The 13,104-nt window shown below is 37.3% G+C and overlaps 1 protein-coding gene across 4 annotated transcripts in view; it reads right to left on the reverse strand.

Annotated features, from left to right (window-relative positions):
• LRRK2 (leucine rich repeat kinase 2) overlaps positions 1-13,104 on the reverse strand; it is a 157,176-nt gene that overhangs the window by 37,194 nt on the left and 106,878 nt on the right. For all 4 annotated transcript variants that reach the window (XM_030835385.2, XM_030835384.2, XM_060306159.1 and 1 more), the window contains exons 34-40: positions 12,330-12,517; positions 11,280-11,434; positions 10,054-10,200; positions 9,704-9,895; positions 8,909-9,055; positions 5,647-5,747; positions 2,419-2,609 (exon numbers count right to left, since the gene is read on the reverse strand). In XM_030835385.2, coding sequence (XP_030691245.2) covers positions 2,419-2,609; positions 5,647-5,747; positions 8,909-9,055; positions 9,704-9,895; positions 10,054-10,200; positions 11,280-11,434; positions 12,330-12,517 — 1,121 coding nt within the window. The remainder of the gene's footprint in view (positions 1-2,418; positions 2,610-5,646; positions 5,748-8,908; positions 9,056-9,703; positions 9,896-10,053; positions 10,201-11,279; positions 11,435-12,329; positions 12,518-13,104) is intronic.

Here is a 13,104-nt window from a genome sequence, read left to right on the forward strand (position 1 = left end):
CATGGTGGAAGGAAAAAGAGAAAGCAAATTCAATTTTGAACATACTGAAACACAGAAGCTTATGGGAAATATAGGTGACCATATCTTCAAAGTTAGTTGAGAATTATAATAAAGAACTCAAAGCAGCAGACAGTTAGAGGTGTAAACTAATAGCTGAAGGCAAGACTGCAAAAGAGAAAATATGGAACATGAAGAAAGTTCCTGTATGTCACTCTAAACAGCACCATCATTTAAGGGACTGCAGAGGCGTGCGACTTTATTGTCTCTTTCTACCTCCATAGTTATAGCTCTGTGCTAAAATATATTTGGGAAGACAAACCCTAATGCTGAGATTTTTAAATACTTAGTGCTGGGAGAAGATCGATTGCTACTGAAATCTACTAGCCTCTTGTAGCACAAGACCCAGAAAGCTCCCTTGGCATTATGCTGAGAACAAATCAGGCAAATGATAGGAAAATATGATGAGATTTCACTTACTTTAACAGAAACTGCTGGATTTGTTATTTTAAGTAAGGTCTTCAAGTTATTTAAGAGATGAGGTCTTTCAAACAGTGATGAATTTTTTAAAAAATCAATTATTCATTTTATAAATAAGCACTTTGGGAATTATGTGGAAGATTTAGGGAAAAACCAGGACCTGGAGTCGGTTTAATCAAGGAAAATGACCAATACAGCTTTTGAAATACATAAGACATAGTTGCCCTTTATCTAGATTAATTTAGTACAAAGTTCCCCCTGGTGTTCAAAAGTGGATGTAGCAACCCAGATCCAAATCTTTGCATTCCTGTTTCATATAATAATCTGTGTTTTTCAATAGCTTCCGGACTCTTTCAGGAAAGGAAATCTACTCATTTTATTCTCCTATTATATCCCCTATACAGTATTAATAGTTATATCGTATATATCAATAGTTTAGTTTTATTTGTTTGTGATCAGTGTTTGTTCTCCTTACCATCCATTCCATTTACATTTCTGGATACTGCTCAAAAGGAATAGACACTATTTAAGAAGGAAAGGAAGAGAAGGAAATTTGCATCCACTTTGTGGCTACCATGCACCAGGCACTGTCTTCCTTCCTTCCTCCCTCTCTCCCCAGTGGCAACATGTGTAATGAGAACGCACCGTTCTAGGTGCTGAGGTACAACGGTGAACAAGAGGAAAAATCCTTGCTATCGTGGCACTTAGATTCTGGTGGCAAAGACAGACAATAAACAAACTTTTAAAATAAAAACATAAAGAATACCCGGCAGTGATAAGTGCTACAGGTGCCAAAGAGACACAAGGTAGTCAGGGACACCCTCCCTGAGGAGAAACCTGAATGAAATGAGAAGTGAGCCAAGAGGATATCTGGAGGTTCGACATTCTGGCCAAGAGAATAGCTGGCATAAAGTCTCTGGCATATTCCAGAAGCCTCGGGGAGGCGAGTGGCTGAGCACAGTGACCAGAGTGAGGTGGGAGAGGGTTGGTAACAGGAGAAAGATGTGATCCAACTTCCATGCTAGAATGATCACTCTGGCTACTGTGTGAAAAGCAGGTTATCTGGGGGGCAAAGGTGAAAGTAGGGAGATCTGCTGGGCGAGAAGAGATGACAGCAGCTTAGACACTGCTGGGAGGGAGAGAAGTTAGGAGAAGGAGCTGCATTGAGATATGTTTGCTAAAGACATTTGCTGAAGGATGAGCTGTGGGATGTGAGAGAAAGGAAGGACTAAAGGATGATTCCAAGGTGACACAACTGGGTGACCGGAGATGGAGAGCAGTGGAAAAGGGGGAAATCAAGAGTTTGACTTGGGATGTCTTCAATTATTACAGAAGAACTTGAAACACTATTCACTAAGTATTAGGCACAGTTTAGAGACTACAAGAAAGAGAGAATCAGAGATATAAAATCAAAGCAAGTGTGTGGACAGTCCCTCTGTCTCCAAAGGCCATGGCCTTTCCACCCTCCAAGGCTCTGTCCGGATGCCATCTGGCTGCGGGGCTGGGTGCACCTCTGAGACACACTATGGTCTTACAGGACAACCCAACTCAAATCACTCCAGTCCCCTTCAGAAATATGGCCTCATCTTTCCTCATTAGAATTACCCATGATAACTGACACTTTCCTTGATACTTTGAAGCCTTACCTATATTTTTTTAGGGAAGGTAGGTCAATACAGGGTTAAGATCATGGGCTCTGGAGAAGGCCTCCTGGGTTCCAACTGTAATTCTGCTAGCTATGAGATCTGCACGCTCTTCCTACTCTTATTTTATGAAATTATAAAATCTGATCAGGGAAATGGTAGTTTTACACCCAAATAGTTTGTGAAATATTACCAGGACACATTGTTACAGGGCAGCGCTCTTCTCAAAGTCTGAGAGTAATTTTGGGCTCACACTCATCATGCCCTGAATAGAAAACAGCATGAACTAATCTATTACCTCAGACCATCAGCCACATGTAGTGCAATCCTGTGCTGCAGCGTTCTGGTGAGACTGGCTTTGTCTTGTTGAAGCAGGCGATCCAGGGAACCCTTGGAGGCTAACTCCATCACCAACATTCGAGGACGAACCCCAGCTGCCAGCAAAGATATTAAGCTGGGATGGTGGAGGTGGCAAAGCACCACCAGCTCCTGCAAAGTCAAGAATCATTTCAGAGTCATAGACAATCAGCTTTTACCCAAGTGTCTCCTTCCTTAAGCCCATCAACACTTGGAGCACTTTTCCCTGAGTGACTGGATTATAGCAAACTTTCCATTTCTTCTTTGAGCTTTTTTACATTTTCCACATTTTCAGAATTAAACCACTGGTTTTGCAACCATATTCTGAATTAAAATTTTAAGTTCTCTTTTTCTGTTTGCTCTGCTTTACTGGAACATTTAATGCTAGGACAGGACACTGTCCTATTGTGGCACACTAATAGGTCATGTCAGTCTTGCCTACTGAATCCTCCTTAGCCACAGAATCCTTCTCAGCCCAACATCCTGAGCAGCCACTACTAATCAACTGCACTTTGAGGCATGTGAGGTACAACCTGCCTATTATCTCTGGTTTAATGACTAGAGAGTTTTCTGGAGAGAAATGTCTAAGTCTAGAGAAATGTATGGCATTGCCCCTGCCTGAAACTCTCTAATGACTTCCTGTTACTTTTATTGGGTGGGCCAAAAAGTTCGTCTGGGTTTTTCCACAAGGTGTTACAGAAAAACCCAAACAAACTTTTTGGCCAACCCAATAGATTAAGATCCCATGAACTTAAACAGCCATTGCGGCCTGACCCGATCTGCCTTAGCCCATCTTTCAAACCTCATCTCCTTTCTCTCTCTTCCTTATTCACCAGCCTTCTGCCACATTGGTGTTCATTAAATCCCCAGCACCGCACACACCCAGCTCCTGCCTTCCAGCCACAGAGTCTTTGCCCTTGCTGATCCCTCTGCCTAGAAATCCCTTCACCCTTCACACAGCTAAAGGCTTCTTGCCATTCAGATCTTAGCTCAAAACTCTTACTTCCTCAGAGTGACCTGCCTTGGACCACCCTTACTAAAGAAAGCAATCACCAGGTGCAACAACCTCTCTCTAATCCAAGAAGTTAGCTGGAACAGAGAGGTCTCCAATCTGATTCCTAGGCCACATCTTGTGAGACTTTACAACCTGTTTCATGATACTGTTGTTTTGAATTTCATACATGTTATTCTGTATATTTCACTCTACTCTGAAACTGTATTTAGTTGAAATTTATAGCTTATGTGGTATTAAACTGATTCATGTTTTTTTGTTTTTGTTTTTTATGATTTTGCGGCACGCGGGCCTCTCACTGCTGTGGCCCCTCCCGCCGCGGAGCACAGACTCCGGACCCGCAGGCCCAGAGGCCATGGCTCACGGGCCCAGCCGCTCCGCGGCACGTGGGATCCTCCTGGGCCGGGGCACGAACCCGCGTCCCCCGAATCGGCAGGCGGACTCCCAACCACTGAGCCACCAGGGAAGCCCTGATTCATGTTTTAAATTATGATTTCTGCAGAAGCTCTGCTTCTTAACAACCAGCTTCAAAGATGAGTATCAGTGCCAACTGCATTTATCAGGAAACTGATGTGTGAAGAATTCTGCAAGCTGAAGAATAAAGGCTCAACGCCCTGAGAGGGGCTTTTTCAAGAACACAGACTTCAGACTGCAATCATACTTCCTTAGTAGATAAAAATCTTTTTTTCTTCTATGTCTGATTAGCTCAGTTGGCTAAAACTGATGAGAACAAGTCAAGTTGGCTTTGTTTTCTTTCATAAGCACAGACTGGAGCCTAATCCAAATTTCCTATCCTAGAAAAACAGCTCACTGATTGCAAAGAGAAAGGAACAAAAAGAGTGTAACAGATCAGCCCCGATTCATGACCACAGGTAGAATGACCCTTAAAATGCAGCACTGAATACAAGTGTTTTCCTTTCCTTTTCTTTTTTTCTAAAGAGGCATATTACACACACTCCATTGTTTCTATTTCTTCTACTATTTCCTTGGTTCACCTAGCTGCCCATACACTAATCAGTCCCATAAACCTTTCTAGTGTTCTGATTTCCAACAAGGTTCCCTGAGCACATTACATAAAATTTGAAACATATTGAAGACTAATGATCAAGACTGAAAAATTACAATTAATACAACAAACTGCCTACAGATAGAAAGAGATTGTGCTCACATTTGGTTCACTGACTTACAAAATATTATATACAAAATATTTATTAGCTTATTCCTAGAGCTACAGTGTAATTTTTGGTACTAATAATCAAAATTACTCCAGGATATTTTATACAGACATGAAATTATTTTCATTATTCAGAGTAACTAATATATTGCAACTGTATTTTTTTTTGTTTATATAAGTTATTTAGATTCAGATTCAGGCACAATTTTTTTTTAATAAATCAAGAAAAAAATAAGAAAGAATAGATTCAAAAATATGGTTGAGTTCTGGTGTAAGACTGCAGAATTCACATGGATTTTATCTCTCCTCTCACCCTGTCTCTCTCACTCATCCCTACTGTTAGGACTCAGAAAAAAGAAATAAATCCCCACCAGTATTCAAAACAAGAGAGGGTACTGGAGTGAACACTCTTGGTTATGCATTCAATCAACTTTCACTCTTCCTAACAGTACCCTGACTTTTGCTGAGGTATCCAACCCTCAGCCAAGCAGTCCATGAACTTTAAGGGGAACTGACCCCAATCTCAGCTTCAGGGAAAGGTGGGGATATTTTAAATAATACCCTGCTCATTATCACAGTGATTGGTTCAATAACACAGGCCTAAGCCAATCAGCAACAGTACTGCCCTGAACATTGGAGCTTGCAGAGAAAAGAACGTGTGACTTAACTGAGGCCAAGAGAAGTTTTTAAATGGACTACTGTTGTATGGATTTTGGTTCCTCTGAATTACAAAAATGCAAAAAAGGTACCCTCTTTTCTTCTGTGCTTGTAAAGCCTGGAACAAAAATTCTCAGAATACTGTCTTTGTTTTTCAACAGGAGTAAGCTATTTCACTCCATAAAGAAAGGACAAAAGTAGGATTTCATAACTAAACTCAAGTAAACTTTGAGGGAAAATACGGTAATTACAAATGCATGCAAAACAAGAGTTCCAGGAGATTAACAATGTATGATTTAATGTAATAATACTGTTGCATTTCTTACTTGTCTTAACAGTCTAAGTGATGTATGTTTATTAAAAATCTTCACAGCCACTTCTTCTCCTTCATAGGACGCTCGATAAACAGATCCAAAACTGCCGTCACCTTTTGAAAAGAAAGTACAAAGCACTTAGGTTAATCTGTGCAAGCAGAAAAACTCAATAAATTGTATCTTTTGTAATTACATCTGTTTCAAAGATAAATATGACCCACTAGTTTCACTGAATCAAGTCTCCTTTAATGCTTTCTCTTCCTTCTTCTACTCCATGAACTAAGATGGAGTTTCAGGGGGAAACGAAGGCTATAGTAACAGTTAAGTATTGGATTCAAAACAGGATTGGGCAAATAGAAGAAGGAAAAGAGAAGGAAAGCAAGTGGAGGGGGAAGGGAGACAAGAAGAGATGGAGACTTAAATAATAGACATATCCTGCTCTGATTCCCTTCAATCTGAACAAATACTGACAACAAAGAAAAAATTTAATGAGCAGAGAAAAGAAATACACTCTAGGGAAACATAAAATTTTCAGGTGGGAGTAGTAGAGATTTCTAATTTTTTAAAGTCCTTCCCTATTTCATAATCACTGCCATATTAAATTGGAGTATGGGCTGTCGTACCCTTCAGGTAACTAAGAGGAAAAATAAGGTTAAGGACTGCTATTGTGTACTTGTGACACAAAGGTGTGAAAAAATTGACACATAATACCACTGAAGTATCTTCTATTGTGGCTCTCTGGAAAAATAGTCCATTACAGAGGAAATGTACCCCCTCCCATAACTCTTCAGATAGACAAACAAAACCCCATATATGTGTATTTTAAAATATTCAGTTGACCCTTGCACAACACACAACATGGGGTTAGGAATGCAGAAGCCCCGAGTGCAGTGGAAAATCTGCACACTGCTGTCTCTGCCTCAAAAACAAAGGAACTGAAAAATGTCTCACCCAAGGAAAGGAAGCTGAAAACAGTTTAGATACAATCAGGACTCAAACCCTAGTTCTTTTGATTTCACACACTATAATCCCTAATTGAACACAAACTTTTCCCTACATTTAGTTAAAGATCTGTAAAATAAAAATACAGGTACTGTATTTATTGAAAAAAAAATTGCAGATAAGTGGACCCATACTGTTCTAATCTGTGTTGTTCAAGGGTCAACTGTATTTACAAAAACAAGTCTACTAATATTCACAAATCTATTAATATGTGTCATATTAGTCACTGCCTAATAGTAACTGCTATCTGGGAAGGAAAGGGTTAACTGAAGCCCTAAAATTCACTCCTGTCCCACAAAGAAAATGCCGAAGGGAGGGAGATGAATGACCTCCCCCAGATCATCCCAGCATAAAGATACCAGGGTGTTTCTGATTGTAAAATGTTTTTAGAAGGATTTATCTGATTTGTTCAGATCAGTGGCTCTCAGCTAGGGTGACGTTGCTCCCTATCCCCAGCCCCCACCTTTGACAGTGTTTGGAGACAGTTTTGATTGTCAAATCTGAGACGGGGTGAGGAGATACTACTGACATCTAGTGGGTAGCGGCCAAGGACGCTGCTAAACACCCTGCAATGCACAGGACACCCCTCATAACAAAGAATTATCAAGTCCCAAACAGCATCAGTGCAGAGGTTGAGAAACCTTGACCTAGATTGCTTTTTGTATAATAAACATGGAATTTATGAGTTTACGAGAAATGGGGCTAGAGAATGGGGAGTACTCTTATAAACATTTTCCTATCTGCATAATTAAAGAATATAAAACACAGGTGCTTTTGAAGGTGGTCAAAAGGTACAAACTTCCAGTTATAAGGTAAATAAATACTAGGGATATACTGTACAACATGATAACTACAGTTAACACTGCTGTAGGTTATGTATGAAAGTGGTTAAGAGAGTAAATCCTGAGAGTTCTCATCACAAGAATAAAAATACTTCTTTCTTTTTCCTTTATTTTTTATATATATGCAATTATGGATGTCAACTAAAGCTACTGTGGTAATCGCTGCACCGTACATGTAAGTCAAGTCATTATGCTGTACACCTTGAACTTATACAGTGCTATATGTCAATTACACCTCAGTAAAACTGGTGGAAAAACACAGGTGCTTCAAAAGTGAACTTTTTGAACATTTCTACATAACATTGCTCAAAACATGTCCATTAATCTGAAACACAACTTAGTGCACTAAAAGGGTATATTTGGGGGAGCTGTATCTGATGGCTTGAGACTCTTTCAGAGAAAGAAAATAGTATGTCTGGTACTTGTCTGTATCTTTCAAATCACAAGTCAAGTTTGGTGTTGGTTAAGATCTAAGATTCAGTGTTAACAATTCAGCATTTTGCATTAGCCTACTATTACTAATATATTCACTCTCAGAGTGCAAAGGCATTTAAAATCATTCAAAATTTCCCAATCAATGTAAAGAATAAAGGTACAAAGGAGTTTATTTACCCCTACATGTCATATCCCAAATTTTGGACATTGTTTGTTAATAATATTAATATCCTGACACATCGTCTCATCATTCTCTCTGTGGAAATTTAATTAAAATAAAATGTATACACACATAACAACAACAAATACTCCACAAAGTAAAGTCAGAATTGTCTTCAAATACTTTACATTAAATCAACTCAATACGCTCCATAGCTCCCAAGTATTCTCAGGAATGTTTAGAACTTGAGTACATCACCAATTTAATGCTTCTGAATTTTTAATCTCAAATTGGCTTTTTATGAATATTTTAATGAAAATTTATGATTGTCATACTTAGCAACAAAATTGCTACAATGACTACTTAGAGGTGTTCTTCCTTTACTTATTCTTTTTGTGACTGAAAAATGGCTGCATTATTCAACTGAAAACTTCCTAAATGCCTTCCCTATCACTGAAAATTAAAGCAAATGCAAGGACATATTTCATAAATATGTGTGCTTCCATGGTGGTCCCATCCTCAACTCAAACCCAGCCTACAAAAGTGTTGGGTTTTTTTTTTTGGCCGTGTCGTGCCACATGCAGGATCTTAGCTCCCTGGCCAGGGAATCAAATCCGCGCCCCCTGCAGTGGAAGTGCAGAAACTTAACCACTGGACCACCAGGGAAATCCCAACATGATATTACTTTAAAATATATTATCTCAAAGGAAAAACATTACAAAAAATATATGAAGACACTAAAAACTATGACAATATAATTATATGTAAATATTTTCTAGATTATAAATAAAAGCTGCACTCTAATTTTTATTCTCAAATCAACAAAAATAGTTACCTAAAAGAAACTCTGGAGCTTGTTCAAATTCCAATTCATCATTATTCAACATAATATTTCTAGGCAGGTCAGCCAAAATCAAGTCAGGAGCAATCTGAGATATTGGAACGGTGAGCCTTGGTTGGTCTGGATTCACTAGGAGGTCTCCTGAGAAGTACATAAAACATTTTTTTTTAAAAGGTAAACTATTAAGGTTGTACATAAGTTTGTCCTTTTGATTTACAGAAATAATCACATATTTTCTATGATTTCTAATCACTCTTTAAGGTTTTCTTACCAATCTTATTTTTCTCTAGAAACTCTGAGAAAGTTTTAAAAGTTGAATTAATACCTATCTACTAGGAATTTTAAATACTCATTCCTAGGTTCACTCACTAGAAAGTAGAATTCAGAACTGCCTTAGACTATTGATACATGACTAGGAAATTATATATTCTTTACTTTTACAACATTCTTGGAGCACTTAGCCTATGGTTATCATTGCTAAGTTACTTCCATTTTAATCCTCATAACAATTCTATGAGGTAGTTTTGGTCAGTACTCTTATTTCACAGATGAGGTTATGTTGCTCAATAGCCAGTATTCAAACTCTCAAACCAACATTTTTTCTGAATCTAGAGTATAAGATCTTACTGGGTAATAAATATATTTTTCTGAACTGTCACTACAATTGAATGTAGTATCCTCTAACTCATCCCTTATGGATAAGAATAATTTTTACATTTATTTCAAACCTCACTTCACAAATATTGAAAGGATCACTTAAAAACATTTGTAAGTTGTATCAACACATACCTTCTTCTACTTTCTTCATCAAGTTGTCAAGTAAGATTTTCTGATGTTCTTCACCATCATTAAAACTATATAATGCCCACTTCTTCAACAGAGTTTCTCCTTCACCACAAATATCAATCTCCAATAACCCTGGAAACCACTCTTCCATGAGAGAGTCAATGTGGTCCACAACTTGGCCCAAAAGAATACAGCCTACATAATCCAAAGAAGACTTCATCAACACCCTAGCTGAACCTTATTCTGTCACAAAACTGGAAAGAACCTTATTCTGTCACAAAACTATAAAGTTTTTTTAAAAAGTTGAGATTTCTTTAGTGGTACAATTCAAAGTTTTTAATTAATTTCCTTACCTTTTCTACAAGAAGGAACTGTAATTTTTAAGAAACTCTCTGGGTGATTATCTAAGACTTCAGATCCTACCAAGCAATAAGCTTCAGGAGACCAATTCAAGTAGATGCCTTGTCGCCAATACATTCTGTTTGGGCGAAGTGCTCGTTCTGAAAGAAGTTTAAATGAACCCACATATAGCCATTAATTATTAGCGGCTCCATAAACTAAAGGGGAAAAATTCACTGCACACACCACAAATGACAGTAAGAGAGATATATTTGTTTTGAAGGAAAGTACTGGAATCGTTAATGACATGAGTCCCCATCCATATCTATTAAATATAATATTAAATATTTTATCCTCAATTTTGGAATGAAGTAAATAAAATGCCCAGTATACAACCTAAGATAGATTTCAGGTTCATGGTGTTAAGTAGTTTTGTATGTGTAATAGATGAAGAAAGAGAATCATAAATAAGTTCCCATAACTTTTAAAAAGAGGTTGGTGGTCATGCTAAAACCAACACTTTGACGTGATGTAACTTTCTATATGTCGATTAACTGCAAGCAACATAAGGTTTACTTCAGAATACAGTACCACCTCCATAAAGCTGATTTTTAAGCACATAAAAAATTATATTTTCCCTTTGGAGCACTAAGATCTCTCTTTCTTCCAGGAGGAAGAGCTAGCATTATAAACACCCATTTTTATTCTTTTTTGTAAACCCCCCAGGGATTGTGCAGCAGAATAGAGCTATTATAGACCCTACACAGAATGGTCTGAATGGTCAGGAACTGTTACACTGTTAAACAAAACTCCCTAACTGCAGTGGTGGCCATTCCTAGTTTTTCTTTGCGCGCACGTGCGTGTGTGTGTGTGTGTGTGTGTGTGTGTGTGTGTGTGTGTATGTGTAGGTTGGGTGGGTGTGTTTAAACAAATGATGCTTACTAATTTCACCTTTTAAAATTGCTACTTCTAGTCTGCTTTGGCTTGCAAAGTGAGATAGTCATAGGCATTGTAAATGTGTCTAAAATAAGCACACATGGGCTTTGAGGAATTTTCTTCTTAACAAATTGCATGAATTTATTTGAGTGTATGTCTTTATATTGGCCACTCTGAGGTCTTTTGAGCTTATTTTCTGATTTTCAGCTGCCTTTCAAACAAGTAAACTCTGGGAAAATGACATTAATTTTAATATGCTTTCCTCCTAACTTCTCTAAATATTAATTCTTCATTAAATACATACCTCTTCCTGAAAGCATGTAAGGTGAAATTTCAAGTAATCGATTGATTAATCTCGACCAAAAGCCCATTGGAAAATAAGGCATTTCATACAGTCGAATGATAATTTCAGAGTTCTCACAATGGGGAAGCTCTATTACAGGTCTGTGGTCCGACAAACTAAAGATAAAAGGACACTGTCATTATACAGCTTCATAAAATACCCAATCATGTTGACCAAAGTGCTTTACTACTTGAAATCAATGAATTGAAGATAAATATTCTAAGCAATTGCACTTTTTATAATGTTCTTTCGCTACATGCTCTTCCTACTCAAAATTTAATGGTTATTTAATTAATTCAAATGCATGATCAGATGTAGATGCATGAAATTTTTTCAATAATCTTATTTATACTATAAATAAATTATTACAGTTCGTTATGCATAGACGAGTAAAGGGATTATGTAAAACTTGAAAAAAATTCATGTCCTAGAAAAGAGTTATATCTATTTTTAGAATTAGTTACCATCCATCAACCAATGCAACTTGCACTTTTCAATGTCATATTACTTTGTAACATTTCCCAGGTGCTTATAAAGCAGTAAGAATTTCTACAGTACAGGGCTATAACTTAGGCCTCCATTGTGTTGCCCATACCTCTGAAAATTCACAGCCATAAATTATTTTAAGACTATGTTGAAAACTCATTATATCCCCAGAATCTGCGTAATAACTCTTCCAGTACCATGTAAGGACACACACACACACACACACACACACATGCACACGCACACACACACACACAGACTTATCTCCACTATTAATCTTTATTAAATAAATTAGGCAGTGCTAAATCAAATAGTAATTATATACATAAAATCGGTCATTTACTGTATCTTTAAATGTCAAATTCAGTGTTTTCATTAAAAGAAAATGTTATACTTCAGTACAAAGTTTACACAAGAAGAAAAAAGTTAGTACATTTATCACAGACCAAAGTTACTTTGACTACTAAAACAATATAATATATGGTGAATTTCCATAGGGTAATAAAATTTTAAGTTTTGGCTTACCTGCTTGGAACCAGCAAATATTCTTCTCCTGTTGGCAAGGCAATCTGGAATTTTTCTAAGAGTTTAAAGTACTGTGACATGTAGTTCTTTGGAAATCTCTTTTTCTTTGAAAGAAATTTTTCCACATCTCTACGTGAAATAATTCCCTTAGGATGTTTTGGACAGCCCTCCACTTTCACTGTCAAAATCTGAAAGATTTAAACTTATACATAATCACTAAAATTTATTTTCTGGAAAGTTTTGAATTTAAAACATTTCCTGTGCTCAGTAAAAATGATTAAAACAATTTTAATGTTGTCAAGTACAACACAGGACCTAATTTCTCTAGCTAGCAGCCAGGTAGCCTAGAAGCCCAGTGGGGCATGTACTCCCTATACACAAAAAAAAAATTTTATTAAATTAAGGGAGTTAATTCAGATCAGAAATTCTGGAGATCCTCTGAAACCAATGAACCACAAGCCTTCCCCAACTCCAATTAACACATCAATCCAGTACCCCACATCCTTGTTACAGTCTCATCAATAGTATATTCCTTGGGAAATTATCTTCCAGACTGTGTTACCACTACAGGTTTGCAATAGAAATGTTACTTTACATTTATATAATAGGAGATGGTTTCCATCAGCGAGAAGAGAGGTAGCTTAGCACATTGCAGTGATTCTCAAACAAAGTAAGTAACCCCTGAATTTCACTGGACTCCACTCAGTCTGGATCAGTAGGTCTGAGATGAGGCTTGAGAATCTGCTTTTTTAACAAGAAACTCTGATGATTCTAA

Source organism: Globicephala melas, chromosome 10 (assembly GCF_963455315.2).
Source record: "Globicephala melas chromosome 10, mGloMel1.2, whole genome shotgun sequence".
Taxonomy (NCBI): domain Eukaryota; kingdom Metazoa; phylum Chordata; class Mammalia; order Artiodactyla; family Delphinidae; genus Globicephala; species Globicephala melas.